Source organism: Pleurodeles waltl, chromosome 9 (genome assembly GCF_031143425.1).
Source record: "Pleurodeles waltl isolate 20211129_DDA chromosome 9, aPleWal1.hap1.20221129, whole genome shotgun sequence".
Taxonomy (NCBI): Eukaryota; Metazoa; Chordata; class Amphibia; order Caudata; family Salamandridae; genus Pleurodeles; species Pleurodeles waltl.
The window spans coordinates 407,586,492-407,612,389 of NC_090448.1; the positions used below are offsets into that span (position 1 = coordinate 407,586,492).

A 25,898-nucleotide genomic window follows, 5' to 3' on the forward strand; every position below is an offset into this window, starting at 1 on the left:
CCCACACGAGCATGTGAATTACAGGGCATTTCTCAAAATGACTTCTTTCTTACACAATGCCTTACATTTGGAAGGCAAAAATGTAGAGAAAGACAATTGGCAATAACACTTGTTCTTCTTTTCTGTGTTCCCTCAAGTCTCTTGATAAAAATGGTAGCCTAAAGCCCGTGACAGGACACGTCACATAACGCAACATGGACACAACAATTCTTTCCATTGAAAACGCATCTGTTTTTTGCAAAGTGCGTAGCTGTGGATTTTGGTCTCTAGCTCAGCTGAAACCTAGAGAAACCACCTACACCTGTGCTTTTTTGAAAACTAGACACCAGGTGAAATCCAGGATGGGGTCATTTGTGGAGCTCTAACTGGGTTCTGTCTAACAGAATCCTTTGCAAACCTGAAATTTTGGCTTAAACTGTTTTTGCTCACATCTCAGTGCTGCAAAGTTCAGGGATCTGAGAGGAACCACAGACTTCTTTCCACCCAGCATTCCCCCAAGTCTCCCGGTAAAAATGGTACCTTACTTGTGTGGATAGGCCTAATGCCCGCAGCAGGAAATGTCCTGAAACGCAACAGTGACACATGACATTTTTCCATTGAAAACGCACTTGTGTTTTGCATAGTGCCTAGCTGTGGATTTTGGCCTCTAGCTCAGCTGGCACCTAGGAAAACCTACTAAACCTGTGCATTTTCGAAAACTAGGCACATAGGGGAATCCAGAATGGGGTGACTTGTGGGGCTTTCACTAGGTTGTGTCTCCCAATATCCTTTGCAAACCTGAAAATTTGTCTAGAACACTTTTTCCTCACATTTCGGTGTTGCAATGTTCAGGGATCTGAGGGGAACCACAAACGTCCTTCCACCCAGCATTCCCCCAAGTCTCCTGATAAGAATGGTACCTCACTTTTGTGGGTAGGCCTAGTGCCTGTGACAGGAATGTGTCACACAAGAGTCAATGGTAGTCCTTGCATGAGGGCTACTGTTGACCCACGAGTCATCCATTCCTGATGCAGGCACTAGGCCCAGGCACACAAGGTGGGTTGTGTTTTTATCAGGACAAGTGGTGAAACACTGGGTGGTGGGGAATTGTGTGGATCCCTGCACATTCCTGTAGTTTAAGTGATGTAAAAGCAAGGAAATATAGTGTTTTTAATCAACGTTTCACCTTTGCAGGGTATTCAGGTAAAAAAAACTTTGTGGAATCCAAACACCCCACAGTTCTGTGGACTGCCCCAGGTGTCTTTTCTGAAAAGTCTGGGTTTGGTAGGTTTCCCATTATGGGCACCAAGCCCAGGATCAAAAACACAGGTGACCGTCTTACAAAACCAGGCTGTTTTGTGGTAGGTAGTTTTGACGTCTCCACAATCTGTTTTTGCCACTTTCCTGTCCCGGTCACTTGCCCACCCACGCAAGTGAGGCAATGTTTTTCTCTGAAGAATTGATGTTACGCTGGGTGGTAGAAAATGTGTGGCTGCCTGCAGATTCCAGGACTTACCCTCACTGAAATGCAAGACAAATGTGTTTTTTTTAAGCAAAGGTTTTGATTTCAAGGGCAAAGAAAAACTGGTGAGAGCCATGCAAGTCCTGCACCCTTAGACTCCCCTGGTACTAGTATGTTACAGTTAATCCACCACTCACACTGGTTGATTTTAGCACCTCCAGAAATTATGGTTTCAAAGCATGAATACTTATCAGAGTATCTGAATACTGAAACCATGCCTTCTGAAGGTGAGCCGTAAAGCCACTTCAAGGCACCAACCACTTTATGGTCCATTCACGCGCCATTCATGCACAACAAACAACACTTTCATACTGCCGATCACAGGCCCAACCAAACCAATCACTGCACTCACATCAACTTACCGCTGCCACACAAGGGTCCATCACATTCATACACCACAGGACAGAATAGGCTTGACTACATTTTACCACCTGTCAATTAACCGCCTCCTTCTTCCTGAACATTACCGAAGGCATGAGTAAGGAACCTTTACTAATGACTCCCATGACAGCCACCTGAGGCTCAGGAAGATGTGTTTTTCATGTGCCGTTAGCGCGCTCACTGTGCTAAATCCAACTCCTTCCAGTTTGTGGATGCAAGTTGGGGTGTCGGAGTATGCCTTGGGAGGCCTATTCTTTGAACTGAGCGAGCATATCTACCTTTGAAACTAAGGCAGAATATGCAGGGGAATTGTCGCAATGCTCCCTCAAGAGGAGGTCATAGACTATGAAAAAGGGTAGTGCTTGCCACACAGGGTGGTCTGTGAGAACGTAGCATATGTCCCAGCCAACATAATGTGCAGTGCTGTGACTGTAATGCACTTGGAGGATGAACATAACAAGCAGGTCAAACACTGAACCATACGTGTCACTGTCCTTCAGTGCTGGGGTGGCACTAATGGGTTTGAATCCATAGGTGTAGATGATGTGCATCTGAACAACCTTTACTACCTGCCTTCTAGCTTTCCTTACCTGTTCTTGTCCCTGACCTCATCAGAGTCCTGAATAATTGGCAACTGAACCCATACTAATGCCTTCCGCCATTAGCTACTGGAAGCTCAAGAAAACATCTATTTCATGCGCCATCAGTGCAATTACTGTGCTAAATCCAGCCCCTTCCAGTTTGTGGTTGGAAGTTGGGGGTGTGCATTTATGCCATGGGAGGCCTATTCCTTGAACCGAGAGAGCATATCTCCTGTTGAAACTGAGGCAGACATGCTGGTGAATACATCCTAAGATCTCCAAAGTAAAAAGTCAAACAAATATCCTGTGGGACTCATTCGCCAACACTTCTGTTTTTGTTTTGAAAATGAAGTTACAAATTGAGTTTGCACACTTTTAAACAAGGAGAAATGTTGGTGAATCTGTTTGACAGGACATTTGTTTGACTTATTACACTTATTCTGGTTCTCGTTGGCAATCCTGGTGGACCTTGTGTAGCATACATAAGTTCCCTAACAAGCACTCCAAAATTCAGTCATGCCTTTAACATTTTGCCACACACGGTACTCTGTGACAATGTGGCATATGTTCTGTCCACTAGTATGTGCAGTGTAGGGACTATAATGCATGTTATTTTAACAGAACACCTACCACATTCTGACAGTAGAGATAGGTGTGGAGCCGGCCATAAGGAATTCCATGATTTCCTGAAGTCAATGAAGTAAAATTCTGTGGCTGCTTACCAAATGAAGGAGTGGCCCATAGGCGTTCGATATCCATGCACAGCCACTGAAAGGATTACCCAACGGCAGCTCAACCTCAGTTGATTTCCCAGAACTTTGCTTTAGTATGATACAACGTAAAGCGAGTAGGGAGACAGAGGCTTGGTTATGATGGACACTGCGGACAGTAATACCGACTCTCCTGCCGCTTTCCATGCTTCGAGCACACTTTACAGCGACGACATGGACGATCTTTTTTGGGTGTTTTAGGAATGCGATCAGCAAAGTGTCGCTCCTGCAGCCTTGCCACATCCTCCAGAGCATATGAGGTGGAGGCTGCTGCTGCTTCTGTAACAGCAGTGAGGCTTCCAATTACAGACAACTGGAAGTCAAGGAATGTCATGAGTCTTCCTATGGTTGTCTGACAATAAACAACATACACATTGTATGTTGCCATCTGGATCAGATGAGTAAACAGTTTATTGTAACACACATTGTATGGTTCAAGAACCCGGTCGTTTTTGTCCACTCCGCTCGCGTACTTTTTGTAATCAAGTATACAGGTGGGCTTGTGGACTTCAGCCATCTGACCCTAAACCGTGATGGGGGAAGTGCACTCACCATGAATTGTAGTGAGCAAGTATACATCACACCTATCTGAGAACTTGGCTGCAAGCAGTTCGTTGGAACGCAACACAGTACTATGGGATTTCTGGAGCTTCTTGCAAACAAGCTCATGCGGGAATCCCTTGCGGTTACAACGAACTGTGCCAGCTTTGTAGAGCTCACTGAACAGCTCTACTCCTGTATAGACATAATGTTATAACCTTTGTGAAGGAGTGGCTGGACAAGTTCCCATACAATCCTATCTGTGACGCCTAACGAAGGAGGGCAACCTACAGGTTTTAAGATGAAGTCCTTCCCTGTATACACTCTCAAGCCAGAAGAGCACTCACACAGTATGTACAGCTTGATGCCATAGCGAGCTCTTTTGCTCGCAATGTACTGTCTGAACAGCAGCCGCCCTTTGTACAGGATCAAGGACTCATCATCAGGCAAATGTTCCATGACGGGCTGAATTTCGAACAACCTGTCATGGTCTAGATGGTCCCGGGGCAATGCAGCAGAATTGTCCTTGAAATGCAGCATCTGCTGCAATAGCAAAAAACGATCTCTGCTTATGTACGGTGCAAAGATGGGGTTACCCAAACCACTCAAGTCGTCCAGTAGGACTGCAAGGTGGGTTTCTGCATGAACCCCATTTTGAGCATAAGGCCCAAAAATATCTTCAACTCCGCTGTTGAAGTGGGAGTCTACTGGCGTGTCTTAGAGTGCCTCCATGCTCCCTCAGGAATTGTTCTGCACGCAAATTTCTTTGCTGCACAATTTCCTGTAGGAAGTCAACATCCAAAAATTGATGGATGTAGTCGACTGGCAAAAAGTTGGCTGTATCGACTTTACATCCAGCGTCACCAGTAAAAGGTGGAATATAGGGCTGAACTAAATTGGGGGGCTGCCAAGAGAGCACTCTCTCTGCGCTTGCTGGTGCATGCACCTGTTCTCTGAGTTATGCTAACCCACTGTTGTCCTGCTGCACAGACTGTGCTTGCGAAGGGACAGCACGACTGTCCTCCTCGTCACCCTCAGAATCACTGGAAAAGGTGTCATCGGATGGGACTCCACCGACTGAAAAATCACTGCCAGATTCTGCCCCATTGTCCTCTTCCTCAGATGCTGACTCAGTATCTGCTTTCTCAGTCTCTAATCTTACTTCACAGCTGTCCGCCATAACCCGAGTTACGGCTTCAGCAGCAGTCATCCAAAAAGATGTCATCTCTGCTACTGGCTAAACTATCCCTCTACAGCACTAGCCTACATAGAAGGCAGGTAGGGCCACAACTTACCTTTGTTTCTTCTTGGAATCAGCAGATTCTCTGAAGACACTGAAAAAAACAAAAAAGACACATTATTACTTCACCTTACCACCCATCATCACAGTTTAGCGCTGGTGGCACCCAGTGCAACAGTAGCTAAAAGGAGGCTCCCAGCACACCCCAAATTGGTCCTTTTGCAGGTAGGGTGCTCTTTATCCTGATCCTCAGCTGCCAAGAGTACCTCTGCAAACCTAAACAGAAGCAATCCATAAATTGAAATGGAGCACCATCCAAAGGATTACAGAAAACTAAAGAAAAGTCTATTTTTTTCTTCTTTATTTTCTTTCACATAACTAACAAAAATGTAATTGACACTTTTTGTACTTTGGTTTCCTTTTGGAGTGTACAATTTCCCTGTTGGATTAGAATATTACTCGGGGAGGAAAGCACTCCTGGGTAGTTATTACTGGGTTAGAGTAAGAGATCTAAGGCAATACAGAGGGCCATAATCCTGGCCAGTTATCGTCTACCTCGAAGTGCCCTGCCCCTTGGATAATATTGCTAATTAAGACAAGATGCTTAAAATGTGTAGGGGGGATTCACAATATTGTTAGCTAGTATGTTTTTGCCATACTGTTTAGATAGAAATTTACAAGGCACGTATTTGTTTGATTTTATTTCTTTTTTTCGTGACAAGACTCTGCCATTTTTGTCCGATTAAAATACTGGTAAGTGAATGTGAAGTTTTGAGGTCACAAAACCGAGCACATAAAAAGAATGATGACCGATTTTAATCACAATACAAACCATTTATTGACTCTGCCATACTAATTTTAAATACTGTGGTGAGGTTTTAGAACACTTCACCCTGTGAAAAATGCTGACTTCTGCTGGGAACTGATAAGCCATCTTTGAGAAAAAGTTTGTCTCTCAGGATTTCCTACTCAGATTTGTGGTGAGTGCTCCAGAACATTTCTTTCTCATTCGTGTGAGCAAAAGTCTGACTTAATGAGTAAATCGTGCACATCAAGCAGCAGCAGAATTCTCTCCGGTGTTGCCCCCCATACTGTAGCTTCACCACAAGTTTTAACGAATAGCAAAAGTGGCAACATTACATACAATGAGAAGTGTGCGGTACACCTAAATGCCATGTTGCTCGGATATGAGCTTTTGAAGTATAGAACAGGCTGCTGTAAATGTGCAGAGTGAGGGGGTTTAACTTTTCCCTGGCAAATACAGTTAGTGCTCCAGAAAGGTAAAATGAGAACACATTTGGTAAACTGAATTTTCCCAGCCTCCTACTTGGTCAAGAGGAAAACAAGCCTTGCATCCTTAGTGAAACATACCACCAACAGCAGTCACATGATTCCCCTGTGTTCAACTCTAGCTTCTGAACAGAGTTCTAATTGCAACTAGATTGCGAACATTCAGTATTAATGACCATAAGTAGGGACACCATGTTGCTAGAGTTGGATCTTTTTAACTTAATGACTTTCCAGTGGAGCAGAGTGAAGAAAAACAGCATTTGCAAAGGAATAGATCTCACATTTACTTGAGTTCAAGCTGCTGGCGTTGTAAATGCATAACTGGACTTTTCTTGCCACATAATTTGATTCTCTTTGCTTTATAATTCCAGTAGACTTGCATATAACTAAATGGCTAGCAGGCCTACTGGAATATTATTTCAAACAAGGCCCTTAAAGCACAAAATACGCCCTGCTGTAAAACTAAAGTTTGAGCCGTAATTGAGCTTAAAAAAGACACTGAATAGTGGGAGGGATTATTATCCCCCTCCCCCAACCTAGTGTGGGGACCCAGAGATGATCTAAACAGAAAGAGCACGTTGTGGTGAACATTTTGAAGGTGGTCCCATTGTCCTAGGACCACCACAGGATGAGTTATGAGCAAACGTGTTTTGTAAAAGGAATGCCCTGCAAAGCATTATGGGGTGAGTTTCTGGGTGCTGCCAATATTGTAGTATGTTGACTGTAATGCTTAGAACAGCCCCTAGAGGACACCACAATAAAAATAGCATTTGTAAGAAACATGGTTATGTAACCATATAGTTAGCCGCAAAAGGGGATAGCAGATTACACATTTTCAGGGCAAGCTGGCCTACTGCAATGATATAACAAACAAGGCCCATAAAACACAAACTACTCCCAGCTGTAAAACGTCTTCCTGAGCCTCAGGTTCTTGAGAGAACATGAAAAGACACTGAATAGTGGGAGAGCTTATTATTTTGACCCCACTAACCTAGTGTGGGGACCCAGTGATGAATAGTTAGAAAGAGCACCTTGTTTGAACGTTATAGTGGTGGTCCCATTATCTTAAGACCACCACAGCCTGAGTAATGAGCAAAAATGTTTTGTAAAAGGAATGCCCCGTAAAGCATTATGGAGCGAGTTTCACGAGTGCAGTGAATATTGTAGTATCGGCTCTCCCGCTGTGCTGGGAGAGCCACTTTGATGATTTCTGTATTTTTTACGTAAAGCATTTACTCAATTACAAGGGATTTTTAAAAGCCATTGAGCATGAAGGAGAGAGACAAAAGCAAAATTTAAATGAAATGACTCTGATTAGGTTACAGTGTGAACAATGTGACAAGAGCTTCAATACCGCTGATTGAATTTGTACTGTTGGCGCTCTATGAATCTTCAAAGCTCCATGGAGCGCGAAAGGGAGAGACAAAAGAAAAAAGTGGTTCACCCTCGCTAAAGTATATCGGCAATTGTGCAATAATCCAAGTTACCAGGTCAGTCTGCAAGGCCCAACAAAAGCACCTCAAGGCGAGACAAACTTAAAGCATTTGCCAAAGACATCAAGGGATTTTTGAAAGGCAGACCTAGGAACGAATGAAAGTGATGGGTGTGAGATGGCCGTGGTTAAAGCCCACAGAATAGATTACAAAAGGTTGAAAAGCAGCGCTTGCGCACTGCTGTGCTCGAACTAAAAATAACTGAGGGTGTTGTGGTCATAAAGCGCTCTTCTCCAGCAGCTTGTCTCCAAGTGCGGGTAACTTCTTTGAGCTAAGTGAAACTCGTTTTTATTAGAACGCTGTGATATTTCAAGCCAGGTGCTGGGGGAAGATGGCGTAGTGATATATAGACTGACTCATTAATGTCCAGCACTAGCTATGATTCTCCTCTGTAGATATCGACTAGCCAGGAATTGATCAAACTGCAGCATTTGGTACAGTACAGGTTCTTATTTACAATATATGTTAGGTTGTGCACTGTTGTGACAATACTACTGGAACATTGTTGTGTTAGGTTTTAAAATAAAATACTTTCTTAGCAGGTTTTCATTATTTAACAATTATGCCTGACCTCACTGCCTGTTCATGTGGATGCAGGTATACATATTTTTGACACCCATTTACATTGTCCATTTTGCTTTTCTCTGCTACAGTGATCGTTTTCAGTGCATACAATTCCACTTCTAATACACAATTCGCAATTTCTTATTAATAACAGTTGCAGGACAGGTTAACTTCTGTGAGATTACAAAAAAGTATGTACTGTATAATAATGGTATGAGCAGTATTTAATGGTGTGTTTGGGGTGAAGGTTCTCTGACTTCCTGCATGGGTTTACGTTGCATGTTGATGATATGGATCATGCTGCAGAGCTAGAGCGCGTTTTAGTTGTATATCTGTCTTTCAGTCGGAGCGTTTTGTTAGTAAGTAACCCACCTGGGAGTCATGGTGGCCTGTATCTTAATTTACCAAAATATCTGCATTGCTAAATGGAGACAGGTGATCGATAACCTGCTATTAATGAAACAAAGAGCATTATATGAGATTAGTGATGGATTGCTGTTTCAAGAGGCAAGTGTTGTAGTGCTGTGTAATTTGACTGTAGGGGTTATGTTGTAGTGAAGCAGTACTCTCGGGAGACAGGTAGTACACCACTGTGTAATAAAAATGATACTGTGCTGCACTATGCAAGTCCCGAACTTCTTTAAGGAGACCGGTTTTGAACTTCTGTAGTAAAACAGTTCATGCACGCCTGTAAGAAGAAAGGCAATGTACTATTGTTGTAAGACATTATACATTGTTGTAATAAGACTGGCAGAACATTGCTGTAACGAGACAGGTGATGTTTTGCTGCAACGTGGCAGGTAATATATTGTTGTAACAAAACACACGATACACTGTTCCAATTAGAAAGGCGATGCAGGGAAGTGATATACCGAAGGCAGAAGCTGTGCTGTACAATGAGATGGGTGTTGTGGCACTATGCAGTGATGCGGTTTTGAAATACATAAGTAATTAGGCACTGTAAGATTGGAGATGCAGTGCAGGGACGTGAGATGATCAATGCAGTTTTATGTAACAAGACTGTTTGCAGTGCTGCGTTGTAGTAGTACCAGGCAGGTGGTGCTTGGCTGCTATCTGACACAAGGCATGCGGGTCTGCACCATGAAGCAGGTGCTGCTGTGTGGGTGACAGAAGTCTGTGAAGAGACCACTTAGGCATTACTGCAGTTTGAGCTGAAGTGTGTGTCTTTTGTTGACAGTTCTGGCAGCCCTGTGCTGGGTTGCTCCGTTGATTTTCACTCAGCCATTAAATTGTCTTTCTCTTCTCTCTCATTAGAAAACCTCACCGGGCATGAGGAGAAGGTGGGCATGGAGAACTTCGAGCTTTTGAAGATCTTGGGCACTGGAGGTAAGTGTTCTTTTGTCTCAATTGAAGCCAAATGCGAACAGGAAGGATTACTCTTGTGCAGTCTCTGCTGGTCATTCGTCGATCTTTCTGCTTTCGCTCTGTGTAATCCATTTGCCGGACCCTTTGAAGTGTAGGATTTTCTTTAGCTTTGTTTAGTTAGTTTATATTAGTGTTTACCACTTTTATGTAAAAGGTAGGCAATTTTTAATGTAAATATTTAGGGTAACTGTAAACCCAAGAATACGTCATGGCCCCTTTGAATCGAGACATTTTTTTTTTTCTGTGCAGTCTTTTTCTACCACAATGACGCTGGTCCTAGCAGATTTGTGGTATATGAGCGTGAGATGTGTGCCTCTTGGCACATGCATGGACTAATTTCCACTTCCAGAAAAACATAAAGGGTGCCTCACAGACAAGCTTAGCGATGCCACAACATGTCTAGGGTTGCTATTCAGCAGGAAAGTGGTCTAGAAGTTTGGACAGGACTGACCTTTTTGGGGCAAAGACAAAACTGATTTGCACATGGTTGGTCCCTGTTCGTAGTGTTGGCGTAATGAAAAAAAGATGAACCCTAATGCGTACCAGTGGAATTAGAAGTTACTGAGTTTAATTCACGCAGTTCTCACCATTCATTTTTGGTTTTGTGACTCATTTTCCCCATTCCCGCCCTCTGCAGCTTATGGAAAGGTGTTTCTCGTGAGGAAGACTAGCGGTCATGACCAGGGCAAGCTGTATGCCATGAAGGTGCTCAAGAAGGCAGCCATCGTGCAGAAGGCCAAGACCACGGAGCACACGCGCACTGAGCGTGCTGTCCTAGAGCACATCCGCACCTCCCCCTTCCTTGTGACACTTCACTATGCCTTTCAGACTGACTCCAAACTGCACCTTATCCTCGGTGAGTTAAAAACAGCAAAATACATGGAGTGCAATTTGGATATCGGGAAAAGGATGTAAAAATAGTGAGGGGCGTTCTGAAAAATGAATGGTGGAAGCAATAGAGGTGGTTTATAGAAGATGGAAAGGAGTAAATGGAAGAAAAGATTTCTGGAGATTTGGATGAGTGGGCGGAGAGTACAGAAAGCAGGTTCTGGAAAGCAGGAGGGAAAGAGAAACTAAAATACTCTCTAAAGGGTTTGTGGCAATTGAAGTGGAAATGATCTTGAGAAGAAGAGGGACTAGAGGGAATAAATGAGGTTCTGGAAAGCAAGAACTACAGTAGGCAAAGATTGATTTCTAGAGGATATAGGAGGCTAGGGAGTAAAAGTGATTCCATGGAACTAATGTTGCAGAGATGATTTTGGGTTCTCCCTGGGTAATACGGAGACTGGAGAAAGTGGTGGTCCTGGGTAACTTGGGGATTATGGCTGGCAGGTTGAGGCCGATTGAAGGGATGATTTCTAGGGAGCAGAGGGGAAAAACAGTAGGATTTTGAGAGGTGGAAAGTATAGAAAAGGATCTGGAAAGGACGTGGCCTAAGGAATAGAGTGGGTTGTGGAGAGGGTTGCGCAGGGGAACTAGAAGGTAAACTGGAGTGGTGGCGGAGCAGAGGGAGTATATCGGGTCACTGAGAGAGGAATAAAGGATACAGGTAAAGATAGTGTTCTGAAGAGTGTGAGAGGCAGCAAGACTCTAGGAGATTCTCAACAGCAAGAAGAGCAAAAGATGTAAGTAGTTCTGTAAGGGGGTTGATGGGCCAGAGGTGAAAAATGTTTCACTGGTGCGTAAAGAGTCTGAGGAAGTAGGGAGGGGCTGGAAATTGAGAGGCTAAAATAAATTAGAGGGTTTCTTGAGAGAGGGAGCAGAGAGAATAGAGTGCTCTATAATACTGTGGCAGAGGGATGCAGGACTGTGGAGAATGAGTGATATCATGGAATAGAAGGGGTAGTGGAGAGTAAATGGGATTGAGGAATGTTCTGGAGGAGGGTGTTGTTTCCAGGTCAGGATGTTACACCTATTTTCATCCCTTCTACTTCTCCTGTAGATTATGTCAGTGGGGGAGAGATGTTCACCCACTTGTACCAGAGGGATCATTTCTCTGAGGACGAGGTCCGAATATATATCGGGGAGATCATCCTGGCACTGGAGCTCCTGCACAAGGTGAGGAGGACAATTGATGCGGGGTAAGGCAGCATTTCCAGAAGTGTGAACAGAGCCTTCACAATGAGAAACATGAGCAGCAGCAACCAACTAGGAAGTGTATCTAGCAGTCTCATATTAGGAGGTGCCAGTAATCTTTGCTCTTCGGTCACCATAGCTAGGTTGGTGTCAGTGCAATGCTGTGATGGAAGGCCCTTGCTCAGAGGGTCATCAGGTTGTGTTGTTTTTCTTTAGTGAGAGCTACAGGTATAGAGAGATGAACATGTTCTAACCTTGACCTCTCTTGCTGAATACTACAGACTCTAGCCTGAGGTTTCCAGGCTTTTGAGCCTAAAGACTCACATAGCTATTTGCATAACATTTTATGCTTGTAAATGAAAATCTTCTGGTTTGTGATGGAGTGTAGAGGCCACTGACTCTTAGGATGGTAGTGAGTGGTTGTGCTATCAAACATAAATAATATCACCTGATTTGGGAATTGTTCTAGCTTAGTGAAATGCAGAAATGTCAGGTAATCGGAGCATAATGCAGCAAGTCATGGAAAGAATTCCCAGTTACTTACTAACAAAAACTCTTAACACGTTTTTTCTACATAGTGAACTAAATGTGCTTATAAAACTGTTCTGGATGCAAGTACTTTGTAGTCCCTTTTACAGTTAATTAGTAGTCCAGGCGTGATCAGACGTGCCTTCCAATTTAACTAGAATAATATCTTTCATTACATTTGTTTTCTGTGACTGGGCGTAAGTGTATGTATACATGCAAGGGAGGCAGAATGTTCAAATATACCTTGTTTTTATAGAAATTGTCATCTTATCAGTTTCTGACATACTTCAGCATAGTTGAAGGGCGGCGAAGGGGTGGGATACTGACTCAAAAGTATTGTCTGCCCATAATATTGTCATTATTGTCAACATTTTGTGACTAGAGAAATATTGTGTACCAAGATAACAAAGGTAAGAGATCGTTTTTTGCTGTTTTACTAGAATAATTAAGTGTAGAATATTGTTTACTTTAATATCATTTTTTTATGATGGTGTTTATAGTATTAGGTTTATATATATGTTTTTTTTTATAAAGTAATTTATATTCTTAAGGGATCAATGTTTTCAGGTTGGGTTTATTGAGAGGTTGTGTTGATTATATGTTAGTGTTAGTTGAGTAATATGTTTATCATTTTACAAATTTAAATTACTTTTATAAAAGTGAAAAACATTTTATTTAATAAATTTTCATCTTCGATTGTGGAGTTTATTTGGGAGTATGGTGGGTACTTTTTAAAGTTATGTTTTAAGTAATGTTCAGTGGTTAATCTTACCGCTCCTAGTATTGCATTTCGATTTTTGTATTTGGTTTGCTTAGTTCTTTGTTCACTTAATGTTTTTAGATTAGAGTTAGGATATCTTATATGCAATCATAAAGAAACAAAACGTAGTAACCTAAGGATATAACATTTAAAGGAATATATTTCTAAATTATAATTTTTTGTTAATACCTATTTTATGTGATTTTGTATTTGAAAAATATTAGTTTTGGTTGCATAATTTTTTCAATGCTTCATTAAATATACAATGCAATATATCTTTAAAAAACATTGCTAATTATAAAATGTATATTGTATTTTATTTAATATAAATCAATAAGATTTTTTATTTGCAAGTGTAACTGTATATACATTTTTTTATTTTTTTATTTAATATTATATTTTTATAGTAATTGTCACATTTTAAAGTTATATGTATTAAGAATTACAATTTCTAAAAATGAATATATCCTTGGTCGTTATACCTTTTTAAAATGTGTTCTTCTTTTTGAAAATGGTGTTTAACTTTTTCAATTACAATAATGCCGATATTTTGGTCTACAGTCTGTAGTTTCTTTTCTTGTGCTTATTATTCTTATCTAAAGTCAATATTTTCACGATTATATTTTTGTACTACAAGTTTGATGTTTCATTTTACAACCCCGTAATAAGGTGTGAAGAGAAAGTGGCATTGTGGCAATTAGCACCTGCAAGTGTCATTTATTTTTGGTATTGCTTCAGGTTCAGAGATGGGTCTCTGGGCACAGAAAGATGCTGTGGAAGGTGAGGGCTTGTGTGCAGGCTCTTGCTTGTCATCCTATCTTTCCTGTTGCTGACTGACCCCCTCACCTCACTCGTTCATCCACCTACAGAGTCAAGTAGGAGAATTTGCGCAGACTCGAATAGAGGAACTGGGTGTAAGGAGACCCATGAGGAACTAAGATGCAAGTTGTCAGGACATGTGGTCCCACCACACCAAGGTCAACTGTAAAGAGAAAATGATAGGGCCCTCAGATGTTGTTGATAATACCCCTCACTATTGGAAGTACTTTGAGAGCTGTGACCTATCAAACTGACTGTCTATGTTCATCCCTCAGCTTGGCATCATCTACAGAGACATCAAACTGGAGAACATTCTTTTGGACAGCGATGGCCACATAGTGCTGACTGACTTTGGCCTCAGCAAAGAGTTCATCACTGAAGAGGTGAGGGTTTGTCTGGATTACCACTTGATGCTTACCAGTGAGCTGAACACTCGGTGAGACGGTTGAGACACAGAGGCAGGAAATGAGTGACATATCATCATTCTACAGGCCAGTGAGATTTGGGAAAGAGTGAGGTTACTATTAACATTTGTAAGGCCAATTAGGTGAACAATGAGGGTGGAATAATGTATTTCAGACATATCTGTTTTTCCCAAGAGTTTGGGGCAAATGTACACACAGGCTCTTGCCACTGGGGGGAAGGCTGGCACATGGGACCATATGCCTATAAACAGTAAAGGTTAATTTGCAGTGCCACTGGCCAGTAATGTGAGGCCCCAGTCAGTTCAATACAACTAATGGTCAATAGGAAAATGATAGACTAGTTGAATGGCCTGTAGAGTGGGGCACTCACTATGAGAGTGATCCATACAGGGCACTGTTTGTAAATGGGACAGTGTCACTCCTTTCATCTAACTTTCTCTCTCCAGAAAGAACGAACATACTCCTTCTGTGGCACCATTGAATATATGGCACCTGAGATCATCCGTGGCAGATCCGGGCATGGGAAGGTGAGTAGAAAGTTTATCTCTCCACCTCCACAGCTCCAAATTCCACCTCTCCTCTTGATTAGCACCCACAAAGTTCCACTCTTGTCAAAGAAACATTTTGAGTCCCCTCCATCGTTGGCCTTCCTGGAGACACCCCAACTCTCAAAACCTGTTGATCTATATGACCCTTATTGAAAACTAAAGGCAAAGTCATTCTCTGTGCACAAATCGTAGGCTTGTGTTTCAACACAATGAGGCAGGTTCCACAGAAACTAGTTTTATTATAAACTATTTGCTTATTTCCACATCTCAGGCTAGGGATGCACTCATACAAGTATTTGACTCAAATTACCTGAATCTCAAATTATTTTTTATGTATCAAACCTCGGCAGTGAGAGGTCGTATAAAAAGTTCCCCAAATTTTAACATTAATTGCTTCCATTTGTTTCTGGGTTGCAATAGAAAGAGTCAATACTATTAGATCTGTTTACACTGGGTATGTACATGTGTTTCTTGGGATCATAACAACTTTTTGTCCCATGTTTATGCTCATTTCTAAGATCCTTGAAAACACGAAGGAAACAACGTGAAATATTTTAGATAGATAGAGACCAAAATCACCTGTCAAACAGTCCTCTGCAACTGTCCAATAGGATTTACCTCTAGCTTCAAGACGTAAACCTCAGAAGCAAAGACTGCACAAACTCAATGAATTCTTAATTTAAATCAGAATGATTTGCAGGAGCCAGATTTATCTTTAGGCTTGCACTATACTGTTTCCAAGGTGAGTAATTTTATGCAAATACCTGACGCATGAGTTCACCTAGATTGAGAGGCAACTGGAACACTACTCCACAGCATGCCCCAAAATTTGCTACTGTAATCAGCTAAAAGGTGGATACAAGATTCTGTCACATTAGCACAAAGCATGTGTGTCCTAAAGTGGAAGGTCCTCTCTGTATAATGCTGAAAACTGCTCTGCATTCTCAATTTGAAAAATCATGGGACCTGTCACTGAGGCAGGATATTCAGCCAAGAAAAGCTTTTTTGTGATGAAAGTTCCTTGACACCCAACGACTCTAGGTGCCAAAACAAAATTAGCCTAAAATTACTACTGTCAAAAAATACCAAATTATCCCTTGAAAAAGCACTGCACTCCTGCACGATCCTCCTGAAACACGAGCAGAAGTGGCTGGTGGAAGAATCTTTCTCTACTGAGGATCAGCTTCACTATCTTGTTAAGATATGTGAGTTGATATTACTCAAGTCACACTGCACACCATTTTAATAGCGTCAGGGAGGCTCACAAACCAATCTATGGTCATGGCGAGGATTTGGCATGTGTCTGATAAGATTTCTAGGCACATTTCCCTTCAAAGGACTAGGAATCTTAACCAGCCTGCCCTCTATTCCCAAACAAGGTGGGATGCTACCTTGCAAATGGTAGCATATTTATACATGGTAATATGGGGACAGGAATAAACTGATTGCTGTTTCCTGGTGGAAACACTTAGTCACCTCCAAAGTACAATAATTTTCCAATGATACTCCAGAATTTGCTGCATTTAGGTGTGGATGTCTTTGTGAATCCTGCCACTGCTAAATTGGAAATGCCTCAGTTGCCCATGCAGCACTCTACTCCACCATTGTGACTGTGGCCCAGAAGATGTTATTGAAACCTGATGTCATCGCTGGGTCACCCTGACATAAAGGAATTGGACAGTGTGGGCAGCAAAGTTGAGGCCACTGCTGCTACTCAATTGAAGCTCAGCTGCCACCCTTCTGAACCTCTACATCTCGTAGTAGTGGGATGATAAATGAGGCTTGTACAACATCTTTCAGAGTAGTGCAAAAAGAAGGCTGCTGTAGGTATGCCTGAAGGAAACCTTATTACTCGGAATCCCGGAATTCAGAAGGGGACACAAGACCTGGCTTTTCAACTGATTTATCAAGAACATAGTGCCTGGATATCCTCACGGGTGAATAGTTGCGTTCTATAAATCCGAGTCAATTGATTACTTATGCCAGCCTCACACACTTTCTTGAGTCTGTCAACACTGCAGTTAAGTAAATTATTGTACTGGATTCATTTTAAGGCACCACTCTTTTTTGTGGATCTCTGGCATCTGCCTGAAGGTGCAAATCACCAAAATGATTTTATATGGTGAACATCTTTGGTCAGGTGGTAAATGGGTCCTGGAGCATATTAGATTCAGAGAACTTGAAAGTCAGGGAAGTTCTTTAACCTTCTTGGAAAGATATACATATATCATGCAGGCTCCAGGCACAGCCAAGGCATGGCATCCAGCTCGAAAAACAGCAACCAACACTTTCCTGGAACCATCCGTATCCTGGCAACAAGAGACGTTGCTGAAACTGTTTGAGAAGATGTGGAAGAAGTCTGGTCAAAGGGTTTGGGCTACACCAAGAAGCTGCTCAAGTCTGCATTTCCCTCGACCATAAAATTAATGGAAGCGAGAACAGAATTAAGTTAGTTCATCAAGAGCAGCACAAGATAACCTGAGAGAAGTGGGTGCCATACAGATTAAGTTGCAATTATTGCTTAAAGTGTGTGTCAGAATCAAAGTCCAGCAAGGCACAATAGACAGTCAGAACACATCTCTTTCCTACTGGAGGAGACAGTGGTACTGCTCAAGAAGTTTATTGTCAAGGCACAGTTCAGTTACAAAGATACTTGGATGTGAGACCGTAGAGCTTCCTAAACCTTGCACTACTTTGGCCTGAATGAATCCTTTATCTCATTGGGACCAGACCTAGAAAAATTCTCTTGAACCTTAAGAGAAGATAAAGTGCATCATTGGCTTGTTTATGTATCTCTAAAATATGATTCTAAAACCCATCACTGAAACCCATCAATTAAACTCCTACCCCCCATGGATGAAAAGGATGGAGTTTGGGATGGATGAAAAGGATGGAGGTTGGGATGGATGTGGACCTCTCTCATCATGACTTAATAAAGGTGTCAGGGCCACAGCGACATCATGGCATGTTTGTGAGCTGGAAGATACAGTCTGAGAAATTTAAACTCACTAACCTAGCTTCCATGCTCTTATAATGTCTTTGGCGAAGCCGGAACAAATGCTGAGAGTGGGCCATCGAGAGGCAGACTAAGGGTAGTAGGCATTTCTGAGAGACTGGAGGACAATCTTCTGAATCTTCCCAGATACATGGAACCTATGTATTGGTAGGGTAAAACATTCTTTATAATATTCCATAGAGGAATTTGTCCAGAGTTCTTCAGGTTGTCGGTTTTCATGAGAACCCTAATAATTTTTTAATACTCAATACACAACACATGGTGGACAGGAAAATAGTTAAATAATAGTTTTTAAAACAAAAAGGCTATTTCACCCTGAACATGGCCACTATAGACTAGAATACCACTTTCTGGAAAGCATTTAAGCAAGCATTAGAGAGAGGGTGATGGTATCCCTGAAGCAAGGGGAGCGATGAGGCAAGGAAGGATCTGTTGAAAATGGGACCTGCAAATGTGGTTGAAATACAGGTACTTAATAGACACAGCAGAGGACACTGTGAGAATCGGAATGACAGAGCGAACAGCTAGAGAAGCACATGAATATTGAAGCCACAGAAATTTGGATGTCCAAACAAAGACTGGTTTATGAAAATGAAGACTAAGAATAGGGCAAAAAAGATGTGGGGGCATTAAACATTACCATTCTGAGTGATTGCATTAACATTGAAGAGGGCAAAACATTGGCAAGTGGACTTTAACTTATTTGGCATGAAGTAATAAACACCTTTAGTGGTCTTGGGTGGAACATTTATAGATCTCACAGGAAGGATAAATAATTTGAAAGGTGATCAGTAGGGCTAGTGGGAGCAGAAAAGGTGTATGTGGAGAGAAAACTTTCAAAATGGCACTATCCACCAATAAAGAGGAACTCTTTGACTAGCGTACACGAACACAAAAATGCTGTGTCTTGGTATAGAAGTAGTGTTGGTTTAAATGCTAATAAAATTGTTTTAAAAAAAAGGTACGACAGAGGAGGTACTGGTACACAAACAATAAGGCTAAAGGGTTTATTCAGTATACTTTCTGATTAAAAAGAAAAATCGGAACAATGTGAATATTTCAGCAGCGTCGGGCTTTATGTTAAAAAAAGAAAGGTAGCAGAAAGTGGTCTTAGATTGCACATTTCAGCAGCGTCGGGCTTTATGTTAAAAAAAGAAAGGTAGCAGAAAGTGGTCTTAGATTGCACATCAACATTTTGCAACCAGTCTTTAATTTTGTGATGCAATTTATGTAATAAATGTTCGGATTACAAAATCTCCAGTCAAAGAGGGTCAAAGAGCGACCTAACAAATGAATAATTTTGCAGGTTGCTACTTCCTGCCCACTGTGATGTTATACAAACCCATTAATGGTGGCCTGCAATGAACAGCAGATCAGAATCCATGTGCGTGCCCTCCCAAATGGGAAACTTATTTTTAAAGCAGCCTGTGGTCAGTAAAAGAACCAGTAACGCTTTAAAAAGTCAGTCTAGTTTGGTAGCACATTAGGAGGACTAGGCGGTGGACAATATCCCTTTACAAATCTGTTATCACCTCCTTTGAGGAGTCAGTAACTTTACAATGGTTTACAACCGTAATCCCAGATCACTGACACATAACATTCCAAATCTGAATTAGGAGGAGCCACCCCTTTCAAACTCGGGAAGCTCCTTTTGTGATTTGGAAATGCTTTTGAGACTCACAAAATGAGTGTAATCCATAGCAGGAAAACACTTTGTGGTCACAAGCCCTGCGGTTTTGCAAATCACAGGGTCTGCAAGTGCAAAATAGCTTTGTACATCTGGCTCACAGTGCCCTAGAAATGTGTATACTTTTTTCGTTTGATCGTTTTAAAATATTTATTTTCCTTTGGGCTTTTTATACTCACTTCTGAGAGCTAGGGCATGATACGCTCATTTTTTTTCTTCCCTTTTTAAAAACTTCTTTGATTTATTTCAGTTTTTCTTCCTTTTAGTTTCTAACCCCCGCTGGTGATACAAAACTCAAAACCCATGTCTATTTTTTCTAACTAATCGGCTTTTTTATTATCCTGAGAGAAAAATATTTGGTGTCAGTATCACAACTTTACAATGTTGATGATTTTTTGCAAATACAGGAAACTGAACCATTTAAATGAAGATGCATAAAATTAAGACATTTATACTGTCTAGCCAACCCGAGGAGGTAGTGCTCTCCTGTCATATTCCACCCCGATCCAAATACAGTAACGCAGATATTAAAAAAGTTAGCAATATTACATTATATTACATTACAGCGCTTTTATTTTAGCACATGACTCAATCCTGCAAGAGCATCTTGGCGCTTTGCGCAACAGGCTGAGAGTTAGCATTGTTAGGAGCTTAGAAAGCAGCACTGAACAACCATGTTTTGACATCTTTTTTAATTTAGGGTGCTCCGGACAGGAGCAGATCGAGAGAGGCAGTCCATTTCAATAAAATGGAGCTAGGTAACCATATGATCTGCCACCACATCTAGCTGTGTGCAGATTTGTGGGATCTTTAGGTAGACCATAGGAGAAGATCTCAACAATCTGGAAACCTGTGGAAATGGAGTTTAGAATGCAAATAGGTAGGCAGGACCTTGCTTAGTGCCTTCTGGGTCAAGCAACATACCTTGAAAATGATCAGTTTTCTAATGGGCAATCAGTGGAGGTCCTCTAGAATAGGAGCAGTAGACGTGCGACCAGGCAAGTTACGTATTAGCTGACCCTTTGCACAACTTAAAGTTTGTACAGCAGGATGGTATTGGCTGCCCTAATAGTGCGTTTCCATAATCAAATGACTGGTGATAAGGTCCTGGACTAGAGTCTTTCTATATCTGGGAGGAAGCCACAGGAAGGTTTTCTTTAGGAGCCAGATGGTGGCAGTAGCAGCTACCGCAAGCAGATTCAACCTTGGATTTCATAAAAAGGGCTTGGTCTGTTTTAACCCCAAGATTTTTCACCACCTGTTTGAGGACAGGAGCTGGGTCAAGCTCAGACGGCCTCCAATCGGCTTACTAGATTTCCTGTGCCTTGCCAAAAGCACGATCTCTGTTTTATCTCCTTTTAACTGGAGACAAAAAAGAACTGTAAATAATCTATAGCTATTTAACTATTTATTGTAATGCAGGATTAAACGTTTTTTTGATAAAACTCAATTTTCCACCATAATGACCACTTCAAAGCATCTTGTCACTTTCAAGAACATAATAGACAGGGTTAATGTATGGCAAACATCAGGAAGGATGCTTAGGCTTAACATTGCTGGGAAAAAGTTGTGTCTCAAAGTTCCCAAGCTCATTCCACAGTACCAAAGTCCGTCAGTAGTGAAGTTGGTATCTTCTTTGGCCATACATTAAAATATGCTTACTACAGCAGGAGTTCCCACTACTCCCACAAAAGAGGAACTCAGATTTTGAATGATGCACTGTGGCCTAACATCTCATTGCAGTGATACTGTTCTAGACAAAAATGGTCAACCATTTGATGCAGAAGTGTAGGTGACCGCTGCACGTGGTTCTTTGTTGGACTCCAGACAGGACTCTCTGGTAAGGTCCACCTTCTTCACTTTAGAGATTTTTCCAAAACCTTAAAATCCTACAGCTATGTTAAAGTTGTGGTGAATGTATAGAAAAGTGTGAATATGGTGGTGCTGTATCTCAGAAGCTTGGCCCCCTGTTCACAGTAATACCAAAGGAATCATAGGTTGTTAGTTTGCAAAAAATGTCCCTTGCAAGGTTGACAAAGGTTATATATGCATTTTTGCTGGATTCTAGGTCCCTCTCAGGCACAGTGTCAAAGGATACTGTAACTCTTTGCCTCGACTGTTGTTCTGTCCGGCTTTATTGAATAACATGTTAATGCCATACTTTCTCTGTAAACTAATATTCCTAGCATGAGTTGGCTGCAAATACACATGCTACGCACACTCTTGCCATCTACAACTTTGTTTTTCTTGAAGTCTTTGATTGCTGATGTGACACTGAGTCTCCTCCTTTTTGAAAGAATGTTCATGTTCAGAGGCTTCATTGGTTTTTGTTTTTTTAAACCTGTTTTTATTAGCTTTTGACACAAAGGAAGGTACATGTGATCAGCCCAGGGAACACATAACCAGTGCAGAGCATCAACATGCAGAGCACATCATCCAGCATCATCACAAAAAGAGGAAGTTATCTAATGCATACCATAAACAATTTCAAGAATATATAATCAATACAAATAAAGCAAACATTAAATAAACAGCAGCCTTATCAAAAGGAGATGGCGGTTCACAACATCACCCTCCCCAGCCACCCACTCACAGCATGGTTAGGTGGACTCACAGCATGCTCAGGTGGATGAAGGTTAATTTCAAGATGGACTATAGGGACAGTGGGTGGGGGCAGAACGGAGCAGGCCTAGAAACCAGGGTGCAGTCTCCCCGACGCACCACCTACCTGGGTTCCAAATCCAACACAGCCCCGGCCATCGATCCTTGGAACTACCGGAGAGGGTAGGGGTCAGTTCATCTACTTCCGACAGGCCAGTCTGCATTTCTGCACATATTTCCAAAATCTCGCTCAACATTCTCATCTTTGCGCACTGCTCGCAGATGTCTCCCCTCTGCCACGCCCCATTTATGCATGTCTGCCAGCCATTTATTGCTCTCTGGGGTTGCGGTCTGCATCCATTGTCTGTGTGTATGGCCACCCTCCTCTTGGCCAGCACAAGGCCCAACAGTGCAAACCTGTGGTGTATGCGGGCCACATGTTTAGGCACCAGGAGCACTCCCAACAAGCAGTGCTCAACGGAGGACTCCACTGACATCAGTGTGGTTCCCCGCAGTGTCTTCAGGACCTCCTCCCTCTTTCCACTCTTGTGTCCCTGTAGCAGGTTCCAGGAGACCAGCGACCTGATCCTTGGATTCACTGGAGTTGGTGAAACTGGGAAATAAAGTTTTCCTGAGGTCAGGAGCAACAGGCAGAGCCCCAGCTCACTAGCCTTCTAGAGGGTGCAGTCTTCTTGGCGCTGCAGCCTCTTTTTGTGCAACAAAAGCCAGCAATTCAAGCCTTCTTCGGTCCTCTCTTCTCCAGCCAAGAATTAAATTTAGGTGTGCACATTTTATCTCAGAAACCTGCCCGAAGGGACCACACGGTCCCCTTACATGCCCTGGGTACCATATCCTGGGGACTTATAAGTAATGAGGTGCTTGCCAGTTGGGGTAGCCAATTAAACATACTTTTGTATAGGGTTAAACACTGGCGTGGAGGTCTGGTTACCAGGCCTCAGTGCACTGTCAGTCAGAAAACCAGCAGCATCAGTTCCAAAACGTAGGGGTGAACATGCAAAAATATGCAATTCAATACACTATATAACCATCATCAACACATTCAGATGATGCAGACCCAGGAAACCCTACTCAGTCTACTCATGACACAGACTTACAGGTAGACTCTCCCTAAGCTCAGACACTTGGGATGCATCTGATGTAGTGCTGCCAGACCCAGACTTTGAGATGCCAGTCCCTGCTACAATATCGCCGCCTGACAATACTTCCTCTTATCATAGAGTCATTCAACATGCTGCTGAATGCCATAATGTACAGATGCATGCTATGGAGGAAGAAACTGGCTTCTTGGAGAAGAGTCTCCCCAAGACACAATAATATGTTCAGTACTTACCAGTGATTGGGTAAATGTGGAAAGTCTCAACAGAGGTAGTCAGATACCCAGTCAAATCTAGGGTACTTTGAGAATTTGGGTGTAATATATGGTATGGCTGGGTGGCCTTACCGTGTAGTACACTCTCAAATACCATCTTTGGTCCAGTCAGCTACGTTTACTTAACCTTAAACACAACCCTGAGTAGCTGTGGGTGTGAGCAGTAAGGCTTAGCAAAGGAACAGTGTGTAAAGCAACAACGTGTAAAGCATAACAGTACCAAACAACAGAATAAGAAAGCCACACAACATAAAAGAAATTAGACACCAATTTATGAAAATGTATTCAAGACCTTAAGCAATAGAATCCACCAGAGGATTCCAGAGATACATATTTTAGAAGTAATAAATAACTTTTGTAGCAACCCCAAACAACTTTGGCCAACAAAAGTTTGTAAAAGTCATTTCGACAACTTTGGGCGAGGTGGGTGACCAAATTCAGTAGAACAGAGGTCTAGGGTGGCACAAAAGGTATTTTGGGCAGGTACCTGGCCACCAGAGTGTTTTTAAAGCAAGATTCAAACTTTACAGGACGTCCAGCATAGACATCAGTGTAGTGGTCCTGATGCCGAAGGATGCAGGCAAAAAGATGCTCAAAGGATGCGCCGACTGTGGTGTTGTCGACAGGCTGTGCATTTGAGGTGATTACTTGGTCCACTGGTGAAGTGGGGCGAACTTGCCCACAGAGGTGTCGGCGTCTCTTGAAGTCCTCTACATTGCAGTAGCCAGCCTATGCCTGGCTACTTAGCGTTCTGCACCACGGTTGGAGCAATATTTGTTGGTGGGGGCTAGTGTCCTTTGACTACCACAAATCCGGTCCTTTATAGCACTCTTGGGGACACCAGACGCGGGTGCAGGTTTTGGCTATCTCAAATTTATCCTCTTGGATGCCTGGCGACTAGTAGTGGCAAAACGTCTGGGGTGGCAACCAACTTTGCAGCTTGGGCAACTTCAGCTCTTGTGTCTGTGGAGCTGGTTCCAGAAGATCAGCCGACTGCTCCTTTGAGTCACTGCTTTTGTTGGATGTCAGGCATTCACATCTCTCCCACGTCAGGAGCCTCGGGCACAGTCCGATCTTTGCTATCTCAAAGTACAGCAGGTGCAGCCCGTTTGAGCGTGCAGCCTCTCTTTGTGCAGGTCCAGTGGGAGCTGGGCAGTCCTTCAGTCCGCTGTCTGATTCCAGTGTGATCTGAGGGTCAGAGCTTCATGGGTGCCATATTTATCCCAGGAAGGAGCCCCGAGGGCACCATGAGGTCACTAGCTAATGGGATACTAGATCCCCTTGTACCTAGTGACCAAGTTCCTGTGATGTGTGGCACCTGGTTATCATAGAATGCCACATTCCTGCCCCTTTCAAGATGGCACAACCCTTCCTCATGTTGTCAGGGGCTTGATAGCCCACCACAGGGGTGTTACTACCTGAGGGCTATACACTCACAGTAAAACTGGTTTGGGGGTGAGTTTCCCCTCTCTTCCTCTGTCTCCATGTTGTCTATAGGAACAAAAGGCATCCTGCTTAGGGGTTTTGGGCCTGGCAGCCCCTCAAAGACAGCTTTCCCTTTGAAGCTTGCCTCTGGGCTAACCCCGAGTGGCCATCCTGGCAGAGGAGTGGACACTTTGCTGCTGCAGCACTGCCTTTGTTCCTGAGCCTAGGAGTCATTCAAATGTCTCCCCTGTCTGTGTGCCTTTGTGAGGTTACTGGATGAGCAGACCACAGAGTGGCAACTTTCTAAAAGTTGCCTACCTTTAATAGAGACATTTAATGCCACAATTAATTTGATACCTTACATGACCCAGTTCAGTGGTCCCAGACAACAGTTAGCGGGTTAGCTAATGGGGCTACTAACTTTACCCACAGCAAAATTTTGAAGTGTGGCTGTTAAGACATATCGAAAACATATCTTGTACTTAACCCCTTGGGTGCCGTGGATGTAATGGTTAGGTCCTTGGCTGCAGCCTCATCCACCTACACCCCCCCCCCCCCCCCCCCCCCCCGGGCAGGGATGGTAGAGGAAGGAATCGCTCCCCCCTCCCTCACTACCCCCTAGTGATGTCTGATGATATCAGCACGCGATTACCTCATCAGAGGTTGCCCCCAACTAATTCTCCTCGGAAGGTGGAAGGGGGCAGGTCGGAGAGGCATGAAAGGAAAGGCTTTTCCTTTCCTTTCCTTTCATGTCTCTCTGAGCTTTCCTGCAGCATGATCACATAGCAGGTAGTTTTATAATAGAGAATTTTGATTTGCCATGTTGTGTTTTGGACCCTTCCCTGTTGCGGGCACTAAGCCTACTCCCACAAGTGAG

The 25,898-nt window shown here is 42.7% G+C and overlaps 1 protein-coding gene across 3 annotated transcripts in view; it reads left to right on the forward strand.

The window, feature by feature from the left end:
* The window catches only part of RPS6KA4 (ribosomal protein S6 kinase A4), a 222,250-nt gene that overhangs the window by 81,892 nt on the left and 114,460 nt on the right, over window positions 1-25,898 (forward strand). For all 3 annotated transcript variants that reach the window (XR_011198717.1, XM_069207158.1, XM_069207159.1), the window contains exons 2-6: window positions 9,636-9,707; window positions 10,384-10,602; window positions 11,689-11,804; window positions 14,205-14,312; window positions 14,801-14,881. Coding sequence is in view for 2 of the 3 variants with exons in the window: in XM_069207158.1 (XP_069063259.1) it covers window positions 9,636-9,707; window positions 10,384-10,602; window positions 11,689-11,804; window positions 14,205-14,312; window positions 14,801-14,881 (596 nt within the window). In the remaining variant the exon portion in view is untranslated. The remainder of the gene's footprint in view (window positions 1-9,635; window positions 9,708-10,383; window positions 10,603-11,688; window positions 11,805-14,204; window positions 14,313-14,800; window positions 14,882-25,898) is intronic.